This window comes from Thamnophis sirtalis, unplaced genomic scaffold, assembly GCF_051295495.1.
Source record: "Thamnophis sirtalis isolate CommonGarterSnake01/CBP01778 unplaced genomic scaffold, rThaSir2_p1.2 scaffold_10, whole genome shotgun sequence".
Taxonomy (NCBI): domain Eukaryota; kingdom Metazoa; phylum Chordata; class Lepidosauria; order Squamata; family Natricidae; genus Thamnophis; species Thamnophis sirtalis.
The window spans coordinates 27,600,828-27,627,547 of NW_028261390.1; the positions used below are offsets into that span (position 1 = coordinate 27,600,828).

Consider the following 26,720-nt stretch of genomic DNA (forward strand, 5'->3'; position numbering starts at 1 on the left):
CATTTTTCAAATATCTGAATAGCTATCACAAATAGAGTGATGGATATGGTGTAATGGTCTTAATTTGTCAGAAAATAGATTACAGTTGAATGTTGTAAAAAGTAGACAGCTCAACATTGGAATCATTTACTACAGAGAAATATGTACAGCTGTTGAAAGATATTTTTGCAGAGAACATATATCATTTTGTCCCTGCATATGGTTTATTTAAAATTTCTCTGCTAATACACTGCTCTACATTTTAAGTCCTAATATTATATCTGTACCCACAAACCAGTGGATAATTAAAAAAAAAACCTCCCACAAAAAAAATACTTTTCCAAATTATGTCTCATTTGTTATATTACAACACATAAAATACTCCTTAGATCTAAGTCAGTGGTTCCCAAACTTGGCAACTTTAAGACTTGTGGACTTCAACTCCCAGAATTCTCCAGCCAGCAGCTGGCTGGAGAATTCTGGGAGTTGAAGTCCACAAGTCTTAAAGTTGCCAAGTTTGGGAACCACTGATCTAAGTCAACATATAGATTACAGTTATAAAAATGTTTTTGGCTGAACATGCTTCCAAACATGAAATACAGGCAATCCTTGCTTAATTCTCCATTTAGAAACTGTTCAAAGTTGCAGCAATACTAGAAAAAGTAAGTTATGATGGGTTCTCTCATTTACAATAGTCACAACTTCTCTGCAGTCACATGTTTATGATTGAGGTGCTTGCTAATTATTGCATGTTTATGATGGTTGCAACATCCTGCCATCACATGGTCACCATTTGCAACTTTCCCAGCAGTTTGTTTCTAACAAACGAAGTCAGTGAGGAAGCCGACATGGTAGGTCTCAAGCCACAGTCTGGTAATATCTTGCTTGATAACCATGGTGATTCACATTGACTATGTGAAAATGGTGGTAAATTGGATGGCGACATGTGATGCTTTCCTTAGTGAAAGCAGCACTTAACAAATTTTCCAGTCCCTATTATAGTTATAAATTGAGGATTACCTATAGATTAACTAAAATATTTTCTGACAAAAGAATGCTGTTATTATAGATACAGGTCCCATGTTTTCTTGACAATTCTTGACATTCAAGATAATTCATTTAAAATTAAAATGATATATCAGAATATGCAACATAACATACAGCTAGATGTTCTGGCTGAAATCTGTGAACACTTTGCAGAGTTCCCAGCCGATTCTTCTAGTTTCTGCCAAAAGTGAATTTCTTTATAAGAAAAAGAACCATTTGGAATCCTTTTATGCACATCGGTTCTTTCTGCTTATCTCTGGAATTAAGTGCTAGAGCACAGAGCTTCCAAATAAATAAGTTGGTTCAATCGTAGATATTGTATTTGTTGTCTTTTCCTTAGATTCAGAAGCACAGTCTTCGCTGAATCTCAATTTAAGCTGTCTTTGTGGATGCTCCGTTCTGTATTGTGGTTATTCAGTTCATTAGTTTTCCACTGAATGCTGGTCCCATTCATGGGGACAGAGGATATCTGACTTCCTGTCCGATGACAAATACAGCAGAGGCATGACTGGCAAGAAAAAAAAAATCCAAACATTACTGGTTTGTTGGTTAATTTATTTTAGGGAAGGCTCATTTTCAGTGGAGAGCAGAATTCTCAAGACTGTAGAAAGCAGAATTAGGCCTGAGTGAAATTAAATTTATAACGTGTAGTAACATGAAATTCAAGGTAAATTTACCCTTAAAGGTACACAATTCCTTGTTAAACTGTGGCTAACATGTAATTAAATGTGAACAGATAAAAATGTACTTCTTTTGTTTCACTGTTCCATACTTTCAGCTTCATTAGACTACAAAACTATGAAACTTAGGAAAGGGATTTGAAATTGATGTAAAAATATAGCTTCTTTTAGCAGATGCTGTTAGAAACAAATACGATTTGTATTTCATCTAGTTCTCTCTTCTTTTAAAAGCAAGAAGTCAAGTGGACTAAATTATGAAAGACGTGGCAACCGAAGTGGCTTGAGTTATGATGAATTTGGTACAATATAACAATTCTTGAGCTTCTATCATTTTGGCACTTTCTGACTAGCTCTGAAGTGATTCCTCTTCCCCCTTTGGGAAACCTTCCACTGATAATTGTCATTTCCATACGGATAATGTGAAGAAATTGCAGGCGCACTGAACCAGCAGTAATGCCGACAGCAACCAACTCCTGCATCACACCATAATTATAGTCTCCTCAATGCTTTCCAAATGTGTTAGAAAAAAGTTACAAAATTGTCAGCCACTATGACAAAATCCTGGAAATTCTCAACGTTCAGCATAATTGAAAGTTGTAAAAATTGGAAAAGGCTACTGTAAAATATCCAGACAATGTTCCCAAATGTTTGTTTAGGCAAAAAGTGGGTTTTATAATTTAAAATCAATATTTCAAAACATGGGATCAACTTGGAAAAGGATGAATAGAATTCTTTCATATTTACTTTTCACATTTTATTCTTCAATATTACTTTTGATAGGTTTAATGTAATGTTTTTGGCCCTTACCTGGAAGCAGTTTTTGAACTTCTTGCTCACAAAGTAGAGTGCTATAGGATTTATGCAGGAATTGATGGTTGCTAGATTAATGCTGATATAATCGAAAGCCAAAAAAAAGCTAGGATCAAAAACAGAAAATATTACAATCTTCATAATGGTTGACAAGTAATCCTCAGCCATTATAAATTTGTGAAACTATGCAACACTGTCTCAGGTAAACATGAGTTAATAGAATTGCAGGTGCTTAGGAGAATTAGGACTATGAAGCACTGTTCAAATAATAAAGCATTTATAAATGAATAGAAGCATAATAGCAAACCTTGGGTTATAAAAAGTAAAATTCTGGAGCCATTTAAAATATAATGTGAGTTTTACAGGAAAAATGATGGCATAACAAGAAGCCCTCAAATTACAATTGCACCCAGAATTATGATCTAAAGTCATGGTGGTTGTTAAGCAGGTTATGTCAGGCTCACCCAATTTTACAATCTTTTTTTCAATGGTTGTTAGGAATATAATCTAATGGTTGGGTTGGCAATATATAAACCATATAGCAATGCCTGTTTCTTTAAATCATGCTGTAAAATGTGATTGGTTGCTATTTTCCTCAATTGAAAGCCAGAATGATTGTTAGCTCTGCTCTGTTTGTTAGATGCTGGGCTGATCTGATCTGTGTTTTGGAAGCTGTCTGGTTAGAAAGTGCCATGAGCTATTGTAAGTTTTGCAACTGTTAGCAAACTTGAAGTACTGAACTGAATATATGAAACTGGACTATGTTATTTGGATTATCCCTTAACTGAAAGACATTGATGACTGACTGTCTTATCCGTGTATGACTTGGACTATTTGATGGACTCTGATACCTCTATTTCCATGAAAGTAAAAGCCTTTAAATTGCAGTGTCTCTGTATGCTGGTTTGTGTGTTCTCCAACACAACTCTCACAACACTTCTCTGAACGTACTCGCTCTCTCAATGGGGAGCTTACCTAAAACTAGTTATGGACCCAGAGTACACCAGTCATAACTAAAGGAGAGTTGGTGTTGATATGCAATACCGTATATAGACAGCTGTTTATTGTAGTGATTATTACTATCCTGGAGAAGATGGCGAGCAACCCATCAACAAGCCTATCAATGATAACCCCATTAAATGGAACAAACTATGTTTCCTGGTCTATGAAATGCAGTCTACTCCTGCATAGGAAAAGTTTATGGGATGCTGTACAGAATCCACCGGATGTAACTGATTGGAATCTAGATAACAATAATGCTGCAAAGAAGATAGCAGATTTTCAGTGATGCAACGAACGGGCGTTGTGTATTATTGGTCTAACACTGAATGACCAACAATTAATACATATTCATGGAGAAAATTCTGCTGCAAGATGTTGGGAGAATTTGAAGAGGATTTATGTACGTGACACTGTAGGTGCACACATACATCTTACATGCAAACTGTTTAGGGCACGATTTCTGAAAGGTGGAGATATGTTAGCTCATTTAACCTTTATCAAAGGGGTTTTTTTAAGGAGCTACATGAAAATGAACTAATTTTCTCTGAGCTACATCAAGTTTATATCATACTCTCCTCACTGCATGAGAGTTACAATGTTTTTGTATCTTCTCTTAAAGTCCTAACCCGAAATGAACTAATATTGACTGACATTACTGCACGACTGTTGGAAGAGTCAAGAAGAAGGATGAAAAAATAACAACGGAGAGAGAAACCACCACAAGTAGAAGGTGAGGAGTCACCTTCTACTGCCTATACTGTTCGAAAATGTTATTCTTGTGGGGCTAAGGGACATATAGCTAGGTTCTGTAAAAAGGCAAAACAAAATGCCGGAAGAGCTAGAAAAAATGCTAATGTCAACTTAGCTATGTCTACTTTGGCTATGTCTAGCAATGCACCCTTAAACCATGATTTGTGGGCTGTTGATAGTGGAGCATCACAGTACATTGCTAGAGATAGAAAAAGGTTTGTAAAAATGACCACTAGCAAGAAACAAGTATTCTTGGCAAATGGATGGAAGGTGAAGGCATCTGGTGAAGGTAATGCATGTTGTTCATTCTTAAATGAGCAGTTATCAATGTTATATGTACCTAACCTGAAATTCAACTTACTATCAGTTAGGGCTCTGGTTAACATTGGCTATGTGGTAACCTTTAGTGGAGACATCTGTATTATTGAAAAGGAGGATAACAGGGTTACTGCTACTTTAAAAAACAGTTTGTACGTTATACCGGATGGCCAGATGGCTCACATAGCTTATCACAATGTTAAACCCCATGACGAATGCATACATTTGCTACATAGACGCATGAGGCACATTAATTTCAAGATGCTGCAACAAACTGTCAAGTTGGCAGAAGGAGTAAAACTAAAATCATGCAGAAAATATTTAAACTGCAATGTTTGCAATCAGGAAAAAAGCAAAGTTACTCCAGCAAACAGACTGAATGGTTTCAAAACAAAGGAACCTCTGGAGGTTGTTTTTGCTGATTTAATAGGACCTTTAAACCCCAGTTTGGGAGGTGCCTGTTATATTTTGAGTATCATGCATCATTATTCCCGATACGGTTTCTGTTACTTAATGAAAAACAAAACAGAAACGTTTCAGAATTTCTTTAATTGGCTGAGGTTTGTGGAGAGAAAGATGAAAGCCAAGGTTATTACTGTAGTTACTGATAATGGGACAGAGTTTACCAATTATAAATCCCAAACAATGTTAAGAACAGCTGGAATTGAGCGCAAACGTTCTGCTCCTTATAGACCACAACATAACTCATTTGTAGAACAAAGGGGGCAAACATTACAGGCCACAGCTCGAACTATGATAGCTGATTCAGGTTTGCTGGAAACACTGTGGGGTGAAGCTATGATGTCTAGTAACCATGTTTTAAATAATGTGATGAATACAACAACCGGTGAATTGCCATTCACTAGGTGGCATGGTAGAAAACCATATCTGAGTTACCTACATACATTCGGAGCCCCAGCATGGGTGCATATACCATCACAAGTGAGACTGAAAGGGCAACATAGAGCTTGACAGTTATTTTTTGTAGGATATGAAGCTAACCATAGATCATTTAGATTTTGGGAGAAAGGCACAACTAAGATTTACTATAGCACTAGTGCTAAGTTTATAGAACACGTGGGGTGGAATAAATGAGAAACAAATGATCATGTAATTATCGACACCCAAGTAGTCCCTAATGATGAGGTAGGAAAACCAGTAATTAAAGAAATTAAGGAAGAAGTACATGACGAACCAGAAGAACAAGAGCAGGTTATACAGGAGAGTCCACTGGTAAGTCCTGAAATACCTAGATGTTCAACTTGTGTAACTAGACCGCCTGACAGGTATCAGGCGTCTATAGCATGTCAGGCAAATAAAGTTCCTGCTAATTACAAAGAATTAATTCTATATCCAACTGAGGAACAGAAAGCTTGGAAAGATGCAATGGAAAAGGAATTAAAATCATTGCAAAAGTTAGAGGTGTATGAAAATGTAAAATTACCACCAGGTAAACATGCTACTGGTTGTAAATGGATTTTCAAAATTAAAAATAGTGTAGATGGGACTGTAACCCATAAAGCCAGGTTAGTTGCAAAAGGGTTTGCTCAGTCAGCAAATGACTATGATGAGGTCTTTGCGTCTAGTTTAAAGGCTACAACATTATGTGCAGCATTAGTGTAGGCAGCTAAGAATGAATATATAGTTAATCATTTAGATGTAGAGACAGCATATCTTCATGCACCGTTGCAACATACTATATATTTACAGAAGCCTGCAGGATTCAAAACTGATAGTAAAACTGATTGCTGGAGGTTGAAAAAGAGTCTTTATGGCTTGAAGCAATCAGGATATGAATGGAATAAGGCTCTTTTTTGCTAAATTCTTTGTTGCTTTGGGACCATCTATTCCAGGTGGATTCTGCTCATTCTATATGTGTTAGCTAAGGAGTAGTTGGGATTCTCATTCCTTTAGGAATGAGATTTAGAATATGACCCTTTTAGTTGCAGCCCCTTCACTTAGGAGCTATTTGGTGTAAGATGTAGATGACTTTTACCTATCACTTAGTAAAGCAATAAAAACAGTGTTTTTCTGCAGGTTCTTGAGAAAGGAGAACTTTAAATAAGGCAATCAGCAGTATCTTGGGGCAGGTGTTAACTGCTAAGGAGCATTCGTTATGTTTTATGTTGATTAAATGGTCACGTTTTTATAATCACAAATAGTTCATAATTCATTAGTAAGTAGAATATAAATACTTATATAAAACATAAATAATAAAATGTTATGTAGTCATATTAACTCACTTAATGTCTTGCTGCATTCATCTGTCATCAAATTATTTAATAGCACACATTAAAATAGTACCTGTAGAATTCACATCTCTTGGGGTCCTGTGGGTCTTGCATTGTTTTTCTCAGTATTTGGCTTAGATGCCTAGGAAACCAGCAAAGAGCAAAAATCACAACTAAACAGAAAACCGTTTTAGCAACTTCTCGGCGCTATGGGGAAAAAAAAAGACAATGATTTGCAAATATAAGCCAAGGCAAATGTGAAGCAATTAAGGAGGAAAGTGGCTCAAATAAGCAATAGTCAAGAAGAAAAGGTTATTTCTAACAACTTGTCAAAATATATACACTTGTGGAACAAAAAAATTACAATTAAAAAGTATCAGAGAAAGTACTTATAGTTTCAAATATTATGAAGGCAAGCAGAGGTCGGAATGGGACAACTTGGTGCAGCCAACTTGCCGCAATGAGTCGCAGCCAACCCATTGCAGGGCAACTCACTGCAGGACAATTCAATTTAAACATTTAAAATAATTTTAAAAACATTTAAATTTTTATTATTCAGATTTCATTTAGTTCCTCCTTTTTCATCCTTTATTTAATTATTCTATTTCACCATTTCTTAGTGTAACTCTTGTCCCTCAGCGAGCTGGCCATGGTGAGTTGGAATTGTCCTAGACCCAGATGATGTTGTTATTTAAATTAGACAACAACCAGTTTCAAAATAATTCAATGTCAACATAATTCAAAATAAGAAATGTCAAAGTAATTAGTAAACAGATTAGATCCACATGCTTTGAAAAATCTGTATTATTTCAACAAAACTTAAAAAATGTGGCAAGATAGAACAATATCAAAAGTTATAAGTTATCAAACTTTGTGGTGGTGTAATCCTCTAACACCTAAAACAGAATCCATCTTTCTCATCAACTTGATATTCAGGAATTTGGTTTAAATAATACAATTAAACTAAAGTTAAATTGAAACCCATGAGAAAGAATGTTGGTCTTACCTGAACCTGTCTTTTCAGGGCTAGAGAGGGAGGGGTTATGCGTGGGTATTCTCAAAGCCTGATTGGTCCAAAGACTGAGGGAAACTTCTTAAATACTCCTTCCTTTCCCTTTATCTCCCAGTTTCCTCGAAGGTGAAATACTGCACCTGTAACTAAATACAAGACACCCTGGGAACCTCCCAGACCTCCCCTTGGCCCCACCCTACTCTAACTAGAGCGGGTCATAGCCCTTCCCTCTCTTCCCCTGAAAAGACACGTTCAGGTAAGACCAACGTTCTTTTTCCAGTGGAAGAGAGGGAGGGGTTATGCGTAGGACATACCCAAGCTTAGTCCCAGGGAGGGAAACTAGGGCCCAAAGGGAGAGTCAGCTGTCACCCTCTGCAGGACCCTATGACCAAATGATGTGTCCGCCAAGGCGAATGTGTCCAGTCGATAATGACGGATAAAGGGGTCGGCGATGCCCAAGCAGCCCCCTGACAGATATCCTCAAAAGGAGCTCTGGTGGCCCACACCGCTGTGGTCGCAGCACTTTTAGTGGAGTGTGCCGTGATCCCCACAGGGGTAGGCTGATCCGCTGCCTCATAGGCCCCTGCAATGGCCTGACGTATCCACCGGTCGATAGTGGTCAAGGAAACCCTGGCTCCCAGTGACCCCAGCTGAAATGAAATGAAGAGGGCCTCCAATCTGCGTACTCCCGCCATCCGCCTGAGATAGATTGCGGCGAACATCCAGATGATGTCATAGTGTCTCCCTATCACTAGAGAGGGCCGGACAAAAATTAGGCAAGACTAACTCTTGTGTCCCATGAAAGAGGGTGTTCTCCTTTTCTCCTTTGGGAGAAAAGTGGGGTCCAGGTGAAGGACCACCCTATCTTGGTGGAATTGACAGAGATCGTCCTTGAAAGATAGGGTGCCTAGCTCTGAAATACACCTGGCTGACGTAACAGCCACCAGAAATGCAACCTTAAGGGACAAGAACCTAAGATGGACCATTTGAAGGAGTTCAAAGGGAGCCCCCGTCAAGGCCCTGAGGACCAGAGGGAGATCCCAGGTTGGAAATCTGTGAACAGGAGGGGGCCTGAGATTTGCCGCCCCTTTCAGAAAACACTTGATCAGGGGATGGTGGGAGAGAGAGGAAGAGTCCCCCCAGGACAGATGACAATGCCGCCACCTGGTGGTGTAGGGTGTTATGTGACAGGCTGTCATCCAGTCCCTTCTACAGGAAGTCCAGGATGTTGGGAATCGTGGCCCTGGCTGGACAGATGGCCAATGGGGAGCACCACCTGACAAAGGCTGACCAGGTGGAGTTATAGATTCGAGTGGTTGATGGTCGCCTAGAGGCTTCAATGGTTTGTATGACTTTGGAGGAGAGGTTAGCCTTCTTCAGGAGTTGCCGCTCAAGTGCCAGGCGGTCAGATGGAGCCACTGCGGCGCCGGGTGCATCAGAACCCCCTGGCACAAATGATCTCCTCCCAAGGAATCTTCCATGGCTGGGAAACCGAAAGTTATACTAGGTCTTCAAACCAGGGTCTCCTCGACCAATAAGGGGCTAGCAAGATGATGTGAGCCCTCTCCATCACTACCTTCCTGAGGACCGCCGTGATAAGGGGAATGAAAGGGAAGGCATAGAGGAGGCCTGGAGGCCATCTGCTCTGGAGGGCATCCGTACCCTTCACGTCCCAGTTCCGGAAACGGGAGAAGAACCTCGGGAGCTGTGAATTTGCCGGGGTGGCAAACAAGTCCACCAACGGGGAGCCGAACCTCTGGCATATCTCCTGAAACAGATCGGGAAGGAGCTGCCACTTCCCATTGTCGAGGGTCGCCCGGCTCAGCCAGTCCATCCAGTGATTGGCCTCTCCTGATAGGTGTTCTGACACCAGCGAAGCCAGATGTCTCTCCGCCCAAAAACTGATCCTTAGAGCCTCTAGCCAGAGGGCCCGAGAATGTGTCCCCCCCGACGGTTTATGTGGGTCTTTGTGGCGACATTGTCTGTCAGGAGGAGCACGTGGCGGCCCCTCACAGAATCCTTGAAATGTTGGAAGGCCAGATGCACTGCTTTCAGCTCCAACCAACTGATGTTGTGCTGGAGGTCTGAGACAGTCCAGCGGCCCTAAGCTAGTCTGCAGTCCATCAGGGCCCCCCAACCGAAAAAGCTCACATTGGTTGTAACTGTCACTCTGTCCAGCTCCCAAAACGAGCAGCCCCACCGCAGGGCTGGGGAAAGCCACCACAGGAGGGATACCTGGATCTCCGCTGGGAGATGGACGGTCCGGAGGGAGTTGCTCATTTTCCTCCTCTGAAACGGAATGAGCTCCCACTGGAGGGGCCGGAGGTGAAGCCTGGCCCACGAGACTATCCCGATGCATGAAACCATCTTGCCAGGTAACTGAGACAAGGTCAGGATGGAAACTGATTGACTTCTGCGAATTGAGCTTGCCAGCCAGTGAAGGCCGGCCAGACAATCCAGGGAAAGGCTGACTATCCCCAATACTGAATCTATGTCCCTAAGTGCGGGATTTGTGTGGATGGTGAGAGATGACTTTTGGGGAAGTTGACTGAAAACCCCAATGACTGAAGGCACTGAATGGTGAGTTGAAGATCTGATACTGCCTGGGGAAGGGACCCTGCCTAAACAAGGACATCGTCTAAGTAGCATTGGAGTTTCACAGGGACCGCCGGTGAGCCGCCAATGCCGCCAGGACCTTCATGAACGTATGAGGCACTGAAGCCAGCCCGAAGGGGAGAGCCCAGTACTGATAGTGGAGGCCCCCCTGGGAAAATCTGAGATACCTGCGATGAGGTGGCAGAATTGGTATGTGAAGGTAGACCTCTGTCAGGTCCACCGATGCCAAGAGGTCCCCCCTCCGAATGCCCTGTAGCATGGATCCAAGGGAGGACATCTTGAAGCGCCTGTAGACCAGGAAGCGGTCCAGCCACTTGAGATCCAAAATTGCCCTCCAGCCCCCCAAACTCTTCGGGACCACAAACAGGTTGGAGTAGTGGCCCTGCCTGCATTCCCATGGTGGTACCACCTCCACCACCTAGATCTCGAGGAGATGTTTTATGGCTAGATCCATCAGGCAGCAGAGTTCTGGGCACCTCAAATGAGAGAATGTTCTGAAGATATTTGGGTGGTGGTGGAGAGGAACTCCAACCTCAGATCATGCCTGATGGTGGATCTGACCCAGGCTTCTGAGGTAATCTCATCCCAATGGTCCACATAGTGGGACAGGCAGCCGCCAATGGGAAGACTCGGGTTCGAGTCATTTCCCCCTGCGGAAGGGACAGCCGCCTCCACCTCGAAAGGGCCATCTAGACTGGTTTTGGAACATGTTACAGTCTTGATAGGACGGGCAAGAAAACTGCCTGTCCGATATAAAGGAATTGTACTTCTGCTGATGGTCATGCTCAGGAGCCCTGTAAGAGGACCTGCGATAAGGATGAGGATGAGACTCTGTCTTTTTAGCAGTAGAAGGGAGCACCTTCTTTTTAATCTTTATTTTTGACCAAGATGGGGTCTAGGGCCTCCCCAAAGAGGTTGGGACCAGTGAAGGGGGCAGCAGCCAGATTCCATTTTGCCTTATTAGCCATCTGCCAGTTGCGAAGCCACAACAACCAACGAGAGGTGACTGGAGGCAAACTTAACCACGTCCAGTGTCGCCTCGGCCGAAAACTGGGAAGCGGCAATTATTTTAGCGATGTCTTGGTGTAGACGATCCTCCTGGATCGGAATGCGATCCTGGAGTTGGCGGAGCCATGTGATGGTTGTACGATTAAAATAAGAGGCTGTGGAGATGGAGGCATTAAAATTCTTATGTAAGATAAGTTCCGTTCTTGTCCTCCGGCTTCAACTTGTCAGTGGCATCCCTGGAAACTGCCAGGGAAGACGCGACCAGGGCAGCAATAGGAGTATCAACCATGGGCAACTGAAGAGTCTTAGCCAGGACCTGTTCTACATTGTAGAAATGGCAGTCGTTGCTGCCCGGGTTGGAAAAATTGGAAGGACAGGCCCATTGGTTCTTCACAACCTCCAGGGGAGGAGCAGGGATCTCCTCTTTGTTTATGGTGGTATTAGAGAACATGGCCATGTCTGGATCTCTGGGCTGGGGAACCGTAGGGTCCCCAGTCCCAATCTTAGTGGTCTTCCTAGCCTTATGTAAAAGAGTCTTAAACATAGCTGGGGGAACCAGACTGGTAGAAGAGGGGGGATCAGGAGGAGCAGAGTCCTCGTCCTCCAAAAACCCCATATCATGTTGGTTGTCCTCACCCAGAGTGGATGACCACGGATGGGGATGGGGCCCTATGATGGAACTGATCACGACCATCTGGGGCCCTGCCAGAGTGGGATGCTCTCTCTCTGGGAAATGCCTCGAGAGATGGCTGCAGATATTGATGCTTGATGCTTGATGCTTTCAGGCAGGAGATCGAGATCCTCAAGATCCTCCCGGAAAGGACCTGGATCCTGGGGGGCTAACCTCCTAGTGGGATGGCATGCCCTAGAGGTACCTTCCAAAGGGCCTGCATCATTTACCCTTACTGGCTCAGGGGAAGTGGAGGGAGAGGGGGGGACACTTCCTGCCTGGAATATCCATGGGACCTGGGAGGAGAAACTGAAGCCCCTAGGAGAGGCTGAATGGTGGGAAGAGTGCCTGACTGGGGACCTGGACCTACTGGCTGATCTGGGCCTGGTGGATAAGGCCTGTTTCTCCGCCCTGGCAAAAGTTTTCTCCAGGGCCTTCTGCCGCCTCAAGTCCTCTCTGGTAGTAGCCCTGGATGGGCATTGGGCCATCAGAGGTTTGTTCACGGCAGCCCTGGTCCTAGGCCCAAGGGATGGTTCCTCCCCTTCCATAGGAGCCTCTACCGCGCTTTGGGGCAGTTTGGATCTCGCCTCCATCGCCCCAGTTATGTGCACGATGATAGGCCTCTGTAGGCTCCACTGGTGCCTGGGCCTCTGAGAGCTGTGGGGCTATTGGCCAATTAATGCTTCCGGACTTCCGCTGGAAGAAGCACGCAGTGGATTGTGGCCTTCTACACGTGGTGAGTGCAAAATGGCCGTCGAGCCTTCGACCACGCTGTCTGCCTTCTCAATGCGGCTGCGGACGCTCTAAAAACTCGGCAGCTCGCCTCTCCTTGACTCCGGCCTGGGAAAGATCTCCTGTGGCCTGGGGACCATTGCGCTGTGGCCCGTTATACAATCCGCTGTCCCTTTAAGGTTGGGACCACGAGGCAGCTGGCAGCCGTTGAAAGAGCGATGGGCAGCTGAGCAGACTCTTCACGCACGCCCCTAGTAAGCCCCGACAGTTTTCTCAATTTGCAGTCTGGTCTTTTTTCATTTTAAAAAACAAGCTCCCTGGGCTGCACAACAAGAACCCGTCACCCCTGCTGGCTCGGGGATATGATCAGGCCTCAAGGCCTGCAGAGGGGGCGGTCAATGCCCCACAGGGCTCTCCCCAACTGCGCGAGGCAGAAATGATTGTCCTTTGGGCCGCAGCGAATTAATTTCGGAAATTTAGAATATCCAATTAGCCAAAATATTCATACCAATATTAAACCATGAAATTTCCTACCTAAGATCAAATGTAACAGTGCTTGGACCAAAAAGACTGAGAGGAAACTGGGAGATAAAGGGAGAGGAAGGAGTATTTAAGACGTTTCCCTCAGTCTTTGGACCAATCAGGCTTTGAGAATACCCTCGCGTAACCCCTCCCTCTATTTTACTGGAAAAATACAATGCTTTTATATTGATTGAACGATGAAGAGAAAAATCAAAATAAAGAATTCTCTTAGAGAAAAATGACATCTCTTGATAATAAAATATTAGGAAATTTGATCCCTGATGGTTCTCACTCAATTAGCATTTTGAAAAGCCATAAAGACCTGGCTGTTTTTTCAGGTCTTGGACTATTTATTTGTTTTGGATGTCAATTGTGGGCAGCATGTTTTTTGGGGTGGGAAGGGTTTGCCAGGTTTACCATTTTGCTCTTCTTCCTTTCATTTTTCTCAGTCATCCTGTTTTGTTATTGTTTGGTATACTATTTTTGTATTGTTTTGTTATACTGTGAACTGCCCAGAGTCATTTGAAGTTGGTCATTGTCTTTGAATAAATGAATAAATAAATGGTTGGCAATTATAGCAGCTGAGGCCCAATACTTGGAATAGGTATTAGATCGAAGAAGGTTCTTAGTAAACAAAAAATCCATATACGAACTAATTTGAACTCTATAATTTATATTTAATTTCATTGTACAAGGTGCAATGACAATAAAGTAAACTAAACTATAATAATTACCTCATTAATTGCTTGCAGTTTAAATTGCCCTAATGTTATGATTGCCCAACTACACTAAGTCAAAATTCACCTTTCTGTTCTCAGAAGGAATATTGTTGACATCAAAAGTTTACAGGATAAAGCTTTCATGACAGTGACTGGAAATGCAGGTCAAAACTGTTTTCTTCTTACCTGCTTAAGATGTTCACTGAGAGCAATTCTCAAATTACTCTTCCTCCTGTTCAACATTTCACACGTCATCAGGGTATAAAAGAAGGCCGTGCAGGCAAGTGGCATACAGAAGTAGAAACCAAAGAGCCACCAATGTTTTACGTCAATGTAAAACTGCAAAGACATCAAACGTGACAGGTTGTGGCTAAGTAACTCGCAGTATCATTCTGCAATTTCCATAGAACATGCAGGCTACATTCTTCGGGAGCTTTCACAACTAGAAGCTTCCAAAACTGCATTTCAAGGCTCAAGATTTAGAGGAATGGCTATCCTGTTGAAGAATTTTAGAAGATTCTCATTTCTGGAGAGCACCAAACTGAGAAATTGTTCTATACCAGAGGTGGGGAACAATAGCCCCTTTATGAGTCAGCAGAATTCTGGGAGTTGAAGTTCACAAGTCATAAAAGGGGCATAATCTCCTATTTCTATTCTACACAAAAGAGGAATTGGCATAAATACGACCACAACAATTATCACAATTGAAACTGTTAGGAAAATATTTCTATCTTTGCCTTTGATTTGAAAAGATCAATTCACAACAATCAGGACCAATTTAAGACATTCTGCTGCCTGAAATGCTACATTGTATACCTCCTGTTCCTAAATAAAAGAGCCTTGGCCAGTCGTATCAGCAGAATTCTCTCACAAGAGTTGTTGAACATTTAGCACCTGGATTATAGGCAGAATACACATGTACTAAACATATATTTTTACATATGAATTAAAACACTCAGGAGTTTCTACACAGCAGAGCAGATGATTGGATGCAATACAAATTCCTCAACATTCCCCTTTCTCACCATAAGTATCTTCTCATATAAACAAAAGAAGAAATAAAGTAAAGATAGAGTAGGGACTAGACTGAATTGGCAGGAGATGAATAAGGAAGGTGTTTAATCAGCCTATTGAGTCTTTTGGGAGAGGAAGAAGGTAGGAAGCAAAAAAAAAAGTACAAGAATTCTCTTACAAAGAATAAGAGTACTTAGATTCTGATTTGTGTGTTTGTGTGATGCTTATTGCTGGATATCACTGTATTATCAAAACTGACTTTTAAATCCTAGTCATTAAATACTTCCTATCTGTATATTAAAATCAAAGAGCACCAGGAGTCATGTGAATTGCCTGTCTAACAGAAAGTCTGGTCTGTTACCTTTTAAGGCTTTTAAGAATGGCTTTGATTCCAAAAGGTCCAGGTTAAGAATGTCTTCTGTGTATAATTGGGCCATGCTATCAGTAGAAAGATTAACTGTCTTGCTTGTGTGTCCAGCAAAAAGAGGCCACTTAACATGTCTTAGTCTGGAAAATGTGGAGTACAGCCTGCCTGTTCCAGTTACTCTGATTCTCTGCTTGTTTTAACTCCCTGTCTGGAATGTAACTGTTTGCATGGTATGCTGGGAGAAAGAATCAATGGTCTGAGTGAATATCAGTCTTGCCTATATGCATTTTCTGTTCATTTCTATATATGAGTAGCAGGCACACATACAAAAACATATACTTATATGTCAAATGAAACATCTCCTATTCCCAAATATTTGTTATGAGTTGGATTGGTATATAGGGGATTCCTTGTTCTCATCTCCTTTTCATTTAGTTGTTTATTCTGATGCTATTTTACTTGTTTTCATATGAGAATATCATCATGCAAATAGCTAAGGATTATGTTTGGCTCTTTATAGTCATAAAACTGCTATTTTGTTTATGCATAACTAAATCAGAAAAGCTAGCTTTGGAATTAGATTAAACCTTTACTGTAACTAATATAATCTTAATAAATGGTGTTTGACTGTTACAGGCATCGTTTACATGTGAAGTCAGCACACAAAAATAGGATTTCCCCCCCAAAAGAGATGCCTAGAGCGCCGCTGGAGGGCTAGTAAATCTGAGTCAGACCGAGCACTGATGAGAGCCTTTATTAGAGCCTATCTCGTGGCAATACGGGCGGCGAAATGTTCGCATTTTGCCGCCCTTATTGCATCTGCCGAATCGTGCCCAGCCGCCTTGTTTAGAATAACCCGCTCCCTCTTGAAAGGGAGGGATGCGGGTGACCCTCTACAGGGTAGAGCTGAGGAATTTGTTCAGTATTTGACGGATAAAGTCGCTCGGATTCGGACAGAGCTGGACTTCAATTGCACGATACCAGCCAAGGTACCGGGGGAGGGTCTTGAGCATGCTTTATGGATTGAGTTTCAACGGGCTTCTCCTGATGAAGTGGACAAGGTGAGTGGTGAGTGCCTCCACTTGTATACTGGACCCGTGTCCCTCCTGGCTGGTCTCGACCAGCAGGGAGGTGACATGCGGCTGGATCCAGACGATTGTGAACACCTCTCTCTGGGAGGGAATCTTCCCACCCCTCCTAAAGGATGCGGTGGTGAGACCCCTCCTGAAGAAATCGTCTTTGGACCCAGCCATTTTGAGCAACTATCGTCCAGTCTCCAACCTTCCCTTTGTAGGGAAGGTTGTTGAGAAAGTAGTGGCCTCGCAACTCCGACGGTCCTTGGATGAAGCCGATTATCTAGACTCTTTTCAGTCGGGTTTCAGGCCTGGTTACAGCACGGAAACTGCTTTGGTCACGCTGATCGATGATCTCTGGCGGGCCAGGGATAGGGGTCACCCCTCTATCCTTGTGCTTCTTGACCTCTCAGCGGCCTTCGATACCATCGACCATGGTATCCTTCTGTGACGGTTGCGAGAGGTGGGGGTGGGAGGCACCGTTTTGTGGTGGTTCTCCTCCTACCTCTCGGACAGGTCACAGTCGGTGTTGGTTGGAGGGCAGAGATCGACCCCAAGGCCCCTCAAGTATGGGGTGCCGCAGGGTTCGGTCCTGTCCCCCCTCCTATTTAACATCTACATGAAGCCGCTGTGTGAGATCATACTCCGGCACGGGATTAAGTATCACCAATATGCAGACGATACGCAGCTGTATCTGTCTGCCCCGTGCCAACTCAGTGAAGCAGTAGAAGTGATGTGCCAGTGCCTGGAGGCTGTTAGAGTCTGGATGGGAGCAAACAAGTTGGCACTCAATCCAGACAAGACCGAGTGGCTTCTGATGTTCCCTCCCAAAGATTGTCCAACTGTTCCATCTCTCAGGCTGGGGGGTGAAATTATCCGCCCCTCAGAGAGGGTTCGCAATTTGGGAGTCCTCCTGGACCCACAGCTGACTCTAGAACACCATCTGTTGGCTGTGACCAGGGGGACCTTTGCCCAGGTTCGCCTGGTGCACCAATTGCGACCCTACCTGGATCGGGAGGCCCTTCAAACAGTCACTCACGCCCTTGTGACCTCAAGACTGGATTATTGTAATGCGCTCTACATGGGGCTGCCCTTGAAGAGTGTTCGAAGACTCCAATTAGTCCAGAATGCAGCCGCGCGAGCGATTGTGGGTGCACCAAGGTACACCCATGTTACACCTATCCTCTGTGAGCTGCACTGGCTACCTATTAGTCTCTGAATCCGCTTCAAGGTGCTGGTCGCTACCTATAAAGCCCTACATGGCATCGGACCTGGGTACCTGAGAGACCGCCTCCTGCCGATTACCTCTCTCAGACCAATTAGATCGCACAGGTTGGGTCTCCTCCAGATTCCATCTGCCAGCCAATGTCGGCTGGCGACTCCCCGGGGGAGAGCCTTCTCTGTTGCAGCTCCGGCCCTCTGGAACGAGCTCCCTGTTGAGATCCAGATCCTTACTACCCTCCCGGCCTTCCGCAAAGCCACCAAGTCCTGGCTGTTCTAGCAGCCTGGGGGGAGCTGAGAAGCATCTACCTCCATAGAAATTGTGAATGTTGGTTTTGTTTTTAATATATTGTCTTTGTCTTGTTCCCCCCTTTCCCTTGTCTTTTGTGAGCCGCCCAGAGTCCTCCGGGAGTGGGCGAGATACAAGACAAATAAATAAATAAATAAATAAATAAATAAATAAATAAATAAATAAATGAATGAATGAATGAATGAATGAATGAATAAATTTTCTCCTTACCAGATCCCGCTAGATATATTAAGACTACAGTTTATAAAGTTCCCAATCAACTTTCTCACAAGCGATGCTATTAAAAATGTCTGGGAGACAGTTTTAGTTAGTTAAATGTAGCAATGATAGAACTAAAAGCATTTTTTAAAAGACATGCTTCATATTAAAGGTAAAAGTTCCCCTCGCACGTATGTGCTAGTCATTCCCGACTCTAAGGGGGGCTCATCTCCTTTTCAAAGCCAAAGAGCCAGCGCTGTCTGAAAATGCTTCCATGGTCATGTGGCCAGCATGACTAAATGCGGAAGGCGCACGAAATGCTGTTTCCTTCCCACCAAAGGTAGTCCCTACCTATTTTTCTACTTTCATTTTACATGCTTTCAAACTGCTAGGTTGGCAGAAGTTGAGACAAGTAACTGGAGCTCACTCCGTTACTGGCGCTAGGGATTCGAACCGCTGAACTGCTGACCTTTCTGATTGACAAGCTCAGCTTCTTAGCTACTGAGCCACCGCATCCCTTCATATTAAAAGTAGGAAAAATTAGCATAAATGTGATAAAAATGGGTTCTCTTAACAAGGCTCTCTGATATAGATTCCACAAATTTATATAACATCTATAGTTGCACCAATGTAACCCTAGCAAAAAGGGCTACTCTTGAAGTTCCTTCAACTGAGCAATGCACCCAGCATATATGTAGACGAGACACCCTTATGAACAACAGAGCATCATTTCAGCAAGAAATTAATGCTTGTTCTAGAATTTGGGATACTTCTTGTGCAAGCACACATTTAACATGCCTTCATGACTGGAAATGGCATGATATGCAATCGAAAACTGTATTAGACTGATTGATCACTGATTCATTTAATCTGAGTTTTCTTTCTCTGTACCTGCCAGGTTGTTAATTTGATCTCCAGATTAATGTATACAGCAAGTGACCAGTGTTGATGGTAGAAATGTCTGCTGGATCTTTTTCTGCAGACGAACTGCACAATTCTGACTAGTACTATGCCCCTATCTTAAAAGAGCACAACCATCAGCTAACCGCAGCCCTGCAAAGCACTTGCACAAAATATAAGCAAATTTTTAAAATGGCTCCTTTTCAACTTTTAGATGAAGGTACCTTACACTAAGTCAAATGGATCTCTCTTGTCTACTATTATTTGAAAGGCAGCAGTTCAAAATGTAGTGATTTCTAGCCCTAAATTTGTGATGCTCTTCATAATGTAAATTGCAGGAAAATAGAAGCCAAGCTTTTAGATAATTAAATGACTCAATCTGAAGACCCCAGGATCAAAAATCTGAACATGTTTACAAACAAAAGGATACATAACTATTTTTTCCCAGGATCAAAAATCTGAACATGTTTACGAACAAAAGGATATATAACTATTTTTTCCCAGGATAAAAAATCTGAACATGTTTACAAACAAAAGGATATATAATTATTCCCCCCCCCAAAAAAGTCACATCTTGTTTGGACTAAACTCTCTTCTTTCCACCAGTATTAAGTCACTGTGCTAGAGAAAATTGGATGCTAAAAATATGAAAAGTCCATCTTATTTAGCATTTAAAATGTGAGATTTTAAAGAAGAACTAAACTAAGATTTCTTCAAATGATGAATTACAGCCATTAAAGCTTACAGTTTGCAACTAACTAATATTGTACTTCAATATAAGTGGCACAGTCATCCTTTTGTCTAAATATATAAGTCCACATGGAACTAGTTTTCTCCAGGAAATGGGCCTTTCCCAAGTTCCCTAAGGCACTTGGTCTTTTGGGATTTAGATTCTAGGACAAACATTGGAAAGATGGACTTAAAAATAATGAAGTATTTTCTAAGAAAATACAAAGGAAGTAACCACAAAAAACTATGAAGTTTTATTAGCACAATTTATTCAAAGATTTGCTAGAAATCAAATTTAAGTCAGCAACTATCATTTCAGCCTTAATTCATGTATTAAAAAAACCTCTTTGACTTGTTTCAGCATTTCTTTCTGTTTTGTGTAGACACATCTGTGTGTGTGCATTTGTGTCTCCAAATACACAAGAAAAGGTAATTCCTTGCAATCTAGGGCATCTCTTAATACAACTTTGAATATGTTTGGAAAGGTAAGAGAACTAGCTATTTTCTCTAGGGCAAAATGAGAAGAATTTAACAAATCATAAGCAGTCATAGTTATCTTTTCTGAAACACTTTGTTTTGTTAAACTTCCAACAGCTGTAAAAGGAATGCCAGAGGAAGAAACTATTTAACTTTTTCCAGCTGGTTCTTCCACTTACTCCCACTTTGTGCTTCTTTTTTCTATGGACCCCAGAAATGGTCTTGAGATAAGGCATGGGGCAACCTTAAACACCCAAAGAGCCACAAAGGTCCAAACTGGAAGCCCCCCATTCAATTCTAGAGCCAACCAGAAGTCCGGTTCCCCCACCAAAGAGGCTCCTCCTAGCATAGCCTCCTTTATTCTTCTGCTAACTGGAAGTACAATTTCCCACCACCACGATCATAGAGTCTCCTCCTAGCACAGCCTCCTTTTTCCTCTGCCAACCGGAAGTCCGGTTTCTCCCTCATAGAGTCTCCTCCTAGCGCACCCTCCTTTTTCCTCTACCTATCCTAACCGAAAGTCCCATTAATTGTGGAGCAACTGGTGACAGGGAGCTGCAGCAGAGGATGAAAGAGCCACATGCAGCTCCACAACTGCAGGTTGCCAACCCCTGGGATAAGATAATAGTCAGAAAATTAAAACTCGCACTGAAACTTGGTATTCTTTGATATAAACTACCAGGGATTCAGGAGAAAAATAGAAAAAGTATCTAAAAGTATCTATCAAAGCAACATGTATGTTTCCATAAGTAGTTACTGAAATGTAGCTGAAAACCCTATCCTTTGTTAAGTTAATGTCTATCCTTAAGTTTGGAGAAAATCTGAAGGGTATTGCCCTTGCCAGATGCTGTCCTGTCCTTACAGAATCTGTACTAAGGTGCTGAACCAATTTTTTGTACACAGGTAGTCCTTGACTTACAACCATTCATTTAGTGACTGTTCAAAGTTACAACAGCACTGAAAAAAATGACTTACCACTATTTTTTCACACTTATGGGCACTGCAACATCCCCATGGTCATGTGATCAAAATTTGGGTGCTTATCAACTGGCATTATTTATGACAATTGCATTGTCTAGGAGTCATGTGATCACTATTTGTAACCTTACCAGTCAGTTTCTGACAAGCAAAGTCAATGGGAAAGCCAGATTCACTTCAAGACTGCATGATTCACTGTGGTAGAAAAAGTTATAAATTAGGGCAAAACTCACTTAACAAATTTTGTACTCAACTGTGATCATAACTTGAAGACTACCTGTACAGCATGTGACCAGCAAAGAGAATGTTTAAGCCTTCCAATCTGGCTACTCTCTGTCTTTAGCACATCCCAACTTGCAGGAAAAAATTACCTACAATCATGATACTGTAATAGCAGTTGGACATGTCTAGTTGTTGAACTGTGCTTCTTATTTTTTCCTGCTATACCATTAAGAGCCAAGGTGGCGCAGTGGTTAGAATACAGTACTGCAGGCTACTTCTGTTGCCTGCCGGCAGCCTGCAATTTGACACTTTAAATCTCACCAGGTTCAAGGTTGACTTAGCCTTCCATCCTTCCAAGATTAGAAAAATGAGGACACAGATCACTGGGAGAAATATGCTGACACTGTAAACCACTTAGAGAGGGCTCTAAAGCACTTTGAAGTGATATATAAGTCTACTTGCTATTGCTATTCTATCACAGCCTAAGTTGAATAAAGATAGATAGATGGTAGGTAGGTAGGTAGGTAGGTAGGTAGGTAGGTAGGTAGGTAGGTAGGTAGATGATAGACAGACAGACAGACAGACAGACAGATAGATAGATAGCCAGAAGGTATTATGGAGGTAGATGAGTCACCAACAGCATTTTTTTCAACATATGGACAACAAATGCTTCATTTAAAACTCCTACATATTATTTTTAGAAGGCAAAGGGATGTGGGTGGGGTATGGAGCTAGCTCCACCATTTTACTATTCTGCTATTTTAGCCTGTTTGGCAATTTCATCCCACTGTTTCAGAGTTCCAGTTCCAGTCCTGTGGTACAAGAAATAATTGCCCAAAAGTAAAGGACCAAGTTAAAGCTTCAAGCTCAGGAATCTACACTTAATCCTAACAAACCAGGAATCAATGTATGGAGACTATGAGTCAACATCACCCTGATATAGCCCATAAACACTACAAGAATCCCACACATTTATAGACCCTTTACCTTACTTAATCTAAAATTATTCTTGGATGTTGTCAGTTCAAGAAGAAAAACTTTAATGCTGGTGATGCTGCAGGGATTGCACAGGTAAACCCACCAGTGGCTGGCCAGGTTAGGTGGTCTTAATAGAATGGACCTTATAAATTCATTTTACTTTGGCTTTTCATTCTAGTGCCCTGGAGTCCCAAAGTTGACTTTTAGCTGCAGTGAATTTTTCTCTCCAACTTCCTCATAAGTATTACAAATAGGGCTGAACTGTGTGGCAAGACCCTGTAAAGTGGGGGCACAGGAAGCCAGACGTGGGTGAGAGATAGAACAGAGGTAAAAGCTGCTGACAGCTTAAGATGAAATAGGAACTTCTCTTTTTTATATTTCTCCTATATACTTTGCTGTAACAGTCCAAGTGAACTTCCCCTTTTGAAATGTCATGCTTGTCTCATGTATGGAAACGCCTTGAGAATGTACCGTGTGGAACACGGCATAAAAGTAGGATCCTGGGCAGAGCTCAGTTCAGTTCAGATTTTGGTGTGTGAACACGCTGAACTCGATGCATCCAATAAACCTGTTTCTCTCACTTTCGTGGTCTCAAGTCCTGCTTTTTCGTAAGTAGATTACAAACCACAATCTGCTGCAACACTGGTACAGCTACGCATGATTTAACCCTTTCTGAGCAATGGGCTGAGACAAGATGAAGGCAGTAGCAAAAACAACAATACAAGATAAAGGCAGTAGCAAAAACAGCAACAACAATAACCACATCATATTCCTCTTATAATTATGTGCAAATGGGGAAAGGCCAGTGTTCTAATTAGAACCTACTTTAGAAAGGTCAAGTTGAAACAAGTGAAACAAAGCTGAAATTGAAATCCTACATGCATTTTCCCAGATTTTTGCAGTCCTATTCAAGAGCGTTATCCATAACGATCAACCATATGTCTTCAGAACTGAGGAAATATTACTTTTCATACATAATTGCTCTTTTGCAAGTAATATTTGGAGGCACAGCCATTTGGGTAAGTTTGGGGCAGTCTCTCACTCTCAGTTATAGAAACAAGGCAAGGGCAAATGCCTTCTCAAAACTTTACCCCACAAGCTGCAGAGACTACTCAACACAGTTGTCAGGAGTTAACACTGACTCAAAGGCACAAATGCGCCCACACATCCATCTGAAATGGATATTTGGGGCATGCCATCTACCAACCCATTGGTAAAACTGAACTTTCAAAGCTAATAGCCTTTCATAAATTTGTTTTTTATCACCCCCCACAATATACATATTATTTCTCCTTGACCTTCCATTTTTCTTAATCCTAATTCTCCAAATTGTCCCATTATTATTAATTAAAAGACAAACAATAATCACAACAAAATGGTTTTCCATAGCTGATATAATAACGTACTTTCAAGAAGCTGTTGCGTGGTATTAGCATACAGGCTTTCAACACCTCTTCATTTTCAACATAATCAACAAGTTTGAAACCAATAGCTTCTGGAATAGCCAGGATGAAGGAAATAATCCAAATACAAAAAATTTCAATGGCAGTGATCAAGGGAACACCAATTCCTTGAACACGACTCCAGGAAGCAACTGCTCGGTACCTAAAATAAAGAAAGAAATTTACATTGTCAGTTTCAGCTCTTTATAAAAGTTTAAATTTTCAACATGGGTATAATACAACAGACACATTTCAAGATTCTTCAAATATATGCCAGTTTAATCAAAAATTGGTGAAAATACTTAGTTGAAAAAGTAGTGAACAACGAGCAGGTTAAAATATTGTGGGATTTCCGAATAGAAACCAATAAAGTTTTGGCTCACAACAAACCAGTTTTATTGTGGTTGAAAAGAAGAAAATCAAATAATTGATGTGGGAATATTAGGGGAAAGTAGAAAAGAGGACAAGGAATTGGAGAAGATGATAAAGTATCTGAAAATTAAAGTTGACATAAACCAGCCTTGGTAATCCCAGTGGTTATCAGTACACTGGGTGTCATAGCATAAAACCATGGACAGCAACTAGAAAATATGTACATTGACAAAATTTCATCTGTAAATTGTAAAAGGCCACACTGATTGAATCCACATATATTATTCACATACATTGACACAGTATGATATTCTAGGTTTCTGAGAAGAACTTGATGCATCTGAAGGCCAACAGCAGTCAAGAAATGGCAGGTGTGATTTTACATTGTCAGGTATATACAATAATAAAAACCTGGAGACAGTAGAATAGAAGGGAAATAACTGGAGAAAATAACAAAATACAAAGACCTGAAAACAGAGATAGAATGTCTGTGGCAAAAAAGGACCAATAATAATAAACACCTTGATAAGTTGATAAGAAAGACAAAAAAAGTCTAGATATTAGACATTGCAATAACTGGAGAGAGCAGAAGACAAAAGAAAAAAACTGGAAAAAAAACCACAAAATATAAAGACTACAAATAGAAGTAGATGATTGTCACAAAAGAAAGCAAAGCGATTTCCAACTAATAATAAGTGCCTTAAGTCCAACCCCAGACAACTGGAGCACCACTTAAACACCATCATCATTGACAAAAATACTCTAATTGTATAAGGCAGCTTTACTTAGAACAGCTTACATCCTGCAACCATATCTTTAACACCATCAAATATCCACACCCAAGTCCTTGGAAAGGACTCAATAAGTGGATAAAAATTTGGTTGACTGTGCAACAAATTATAAAATTCTTAGATACTTCCTTAACACTTTTGAGGTCCTTGGTTCATGCTTGAATTATTACATTTCTGCCATTTTTAGACTGAATGTAACTGTAACTCACATAATACATCCCTAAAGTATTTTCTGATAATCATTTATCACCACAGGATGCTTTCAAAATATGCACACCATCTCAAAAACAGACATTCCAGTTATAGATATTCTTTCTTGGCCCTGCCACTGAAAGAACAAGAAAGGGTAATTTTCTTTTAGCCAGGGCCACACTTCTCACTTCCTTGGCCTTCGTCTATAAAGGGTTTAACATGATGTCAATGAAATAACTGATATGGACACAGCTAAAACTTTAGAGTCTCTGACATCCTTGAATTGTGTTAATGAACAAAATGGTTGCTTTAGACATGGAGTCTATGGCCATGATGGCGAACGTATGGCATGTGAGCCAGGGGCAAACTCAGCTCCACTGCGCATGTGTGCGTGCCTCCTGCTGGCGAGCTGATTTTTTGGTCTCTGCCATGCATATGTGGGGGAAAGGTGCATGCTGGAGATGCACACACATGCATGGGGGGGTCACACACACATTCGTGGGGTTGGGGAAGTGGGGGTGCACCCCCGTGGCCCATTTTTGGTTCCAGGAGGTTGCAGGGAGGCCTCTAGGTCCAAAATGAGGTCTGTGGGGGAGGTCATGCATGCCTGTGCTGGGCAGGCAGGGGGCATGCCGGGGGTGTCACTGTTGCACATGCGCATGCTTTTAGTACGTGACAACAAAAAGGTTAGCCATCACTGGTCTAGGGTATCCATTCATACCTTTAATTCTTTCAATGGGAAAAATGATCCAGTTGAAGAATCATTGATTTTTAAAGAGGTGAAAAGCATTTAAAGTATTTTTTCTCGAAAAAATAGTTATTTGGGATAACTTTGAGATGCCCCTACATATAACATATTCAAAATTGTGCCAGAAAATTTTATGGCCATTTCTTTGGTTCCCTTTATTAAAAAATAGTTTTGGGTCTTTCAATTAATCAATAAAGTATTGTTATACTGAAAAAAACAAAATAGTGAAATATAACACAGGATGAGATGTTAAATTTGAAAATTAAGCAAGAAGCTATTTATCTAAATAAAAATTTAAAACTCCAGGTTAACATATAACATTCAGTTATGGACTCTCTTGATAATTTTTCATATATGAAAAATGTTCACAGAGGGAATAATATATTTCTTACCTGTCCACACTTAGGGCACAGAGATTAAGAACAGTGACCCCTACAGATCCCTTCTGAATAAAAGGAATAACATGGCAAAGAAAGTGTTCAAAAGGTGTCTTCCCAAATTTTTGTGGAAATTGAAGCTAATGGACAGAAAAAAGAAGAGACAATTAAAATGTACATATAGAAAACATGAGCACACAATGGAATCAAGGAAGGTTTGAGTTATATGCAGTAT

The 26,720-nt window shown here is 41.6% G+C and overlaps 1 protein-coding gene across 1 annotated transcript in view; it reads right to left on the minus strand.

Annotated features, from left to right (window-relative positions):
* Positions 1 to 459: 459 nt before the first annotated feature.
* EDNRA (endothelin receptor type A) overlaps positions 460 to 26,720 on the minus strand; it is a 41,799-nt gene continuing 15,538 nt past the window's right edge. Inside the window, exons 3-8 of the mRNA XM_087724332.1 lie at positions 26,501 to 26,625; positions 23,970 to 24,168; positions 14,283 to 14,435; positions 6,891 to 7,024; positions 2,514 to 2,622; positions 460 to 1,534 (exon numbers count right to left, since the gene is read on the minus strand). Of these exons, the coding sequence (XP_087580458.1) occupies positions 1,394 to 1,534; positions 2,514 to 2,622; positions 6,891 to 7,024; positions 14,283 to 14,435; positions 23,970 to 24,168; positions 26,501 to 26,625 (861 nt within the window). The 3' untranslated portion in view covers positions 460 to 1,393. The remainder of the gene's footprint in view (positions 1,535 to 2,513; positions 2,623 to 6,890; positions 7,025 to 14,282; positions 14,436 to 23,969; positions 24,169 to 26,500; positions 26,626 to 26,720) is intronic.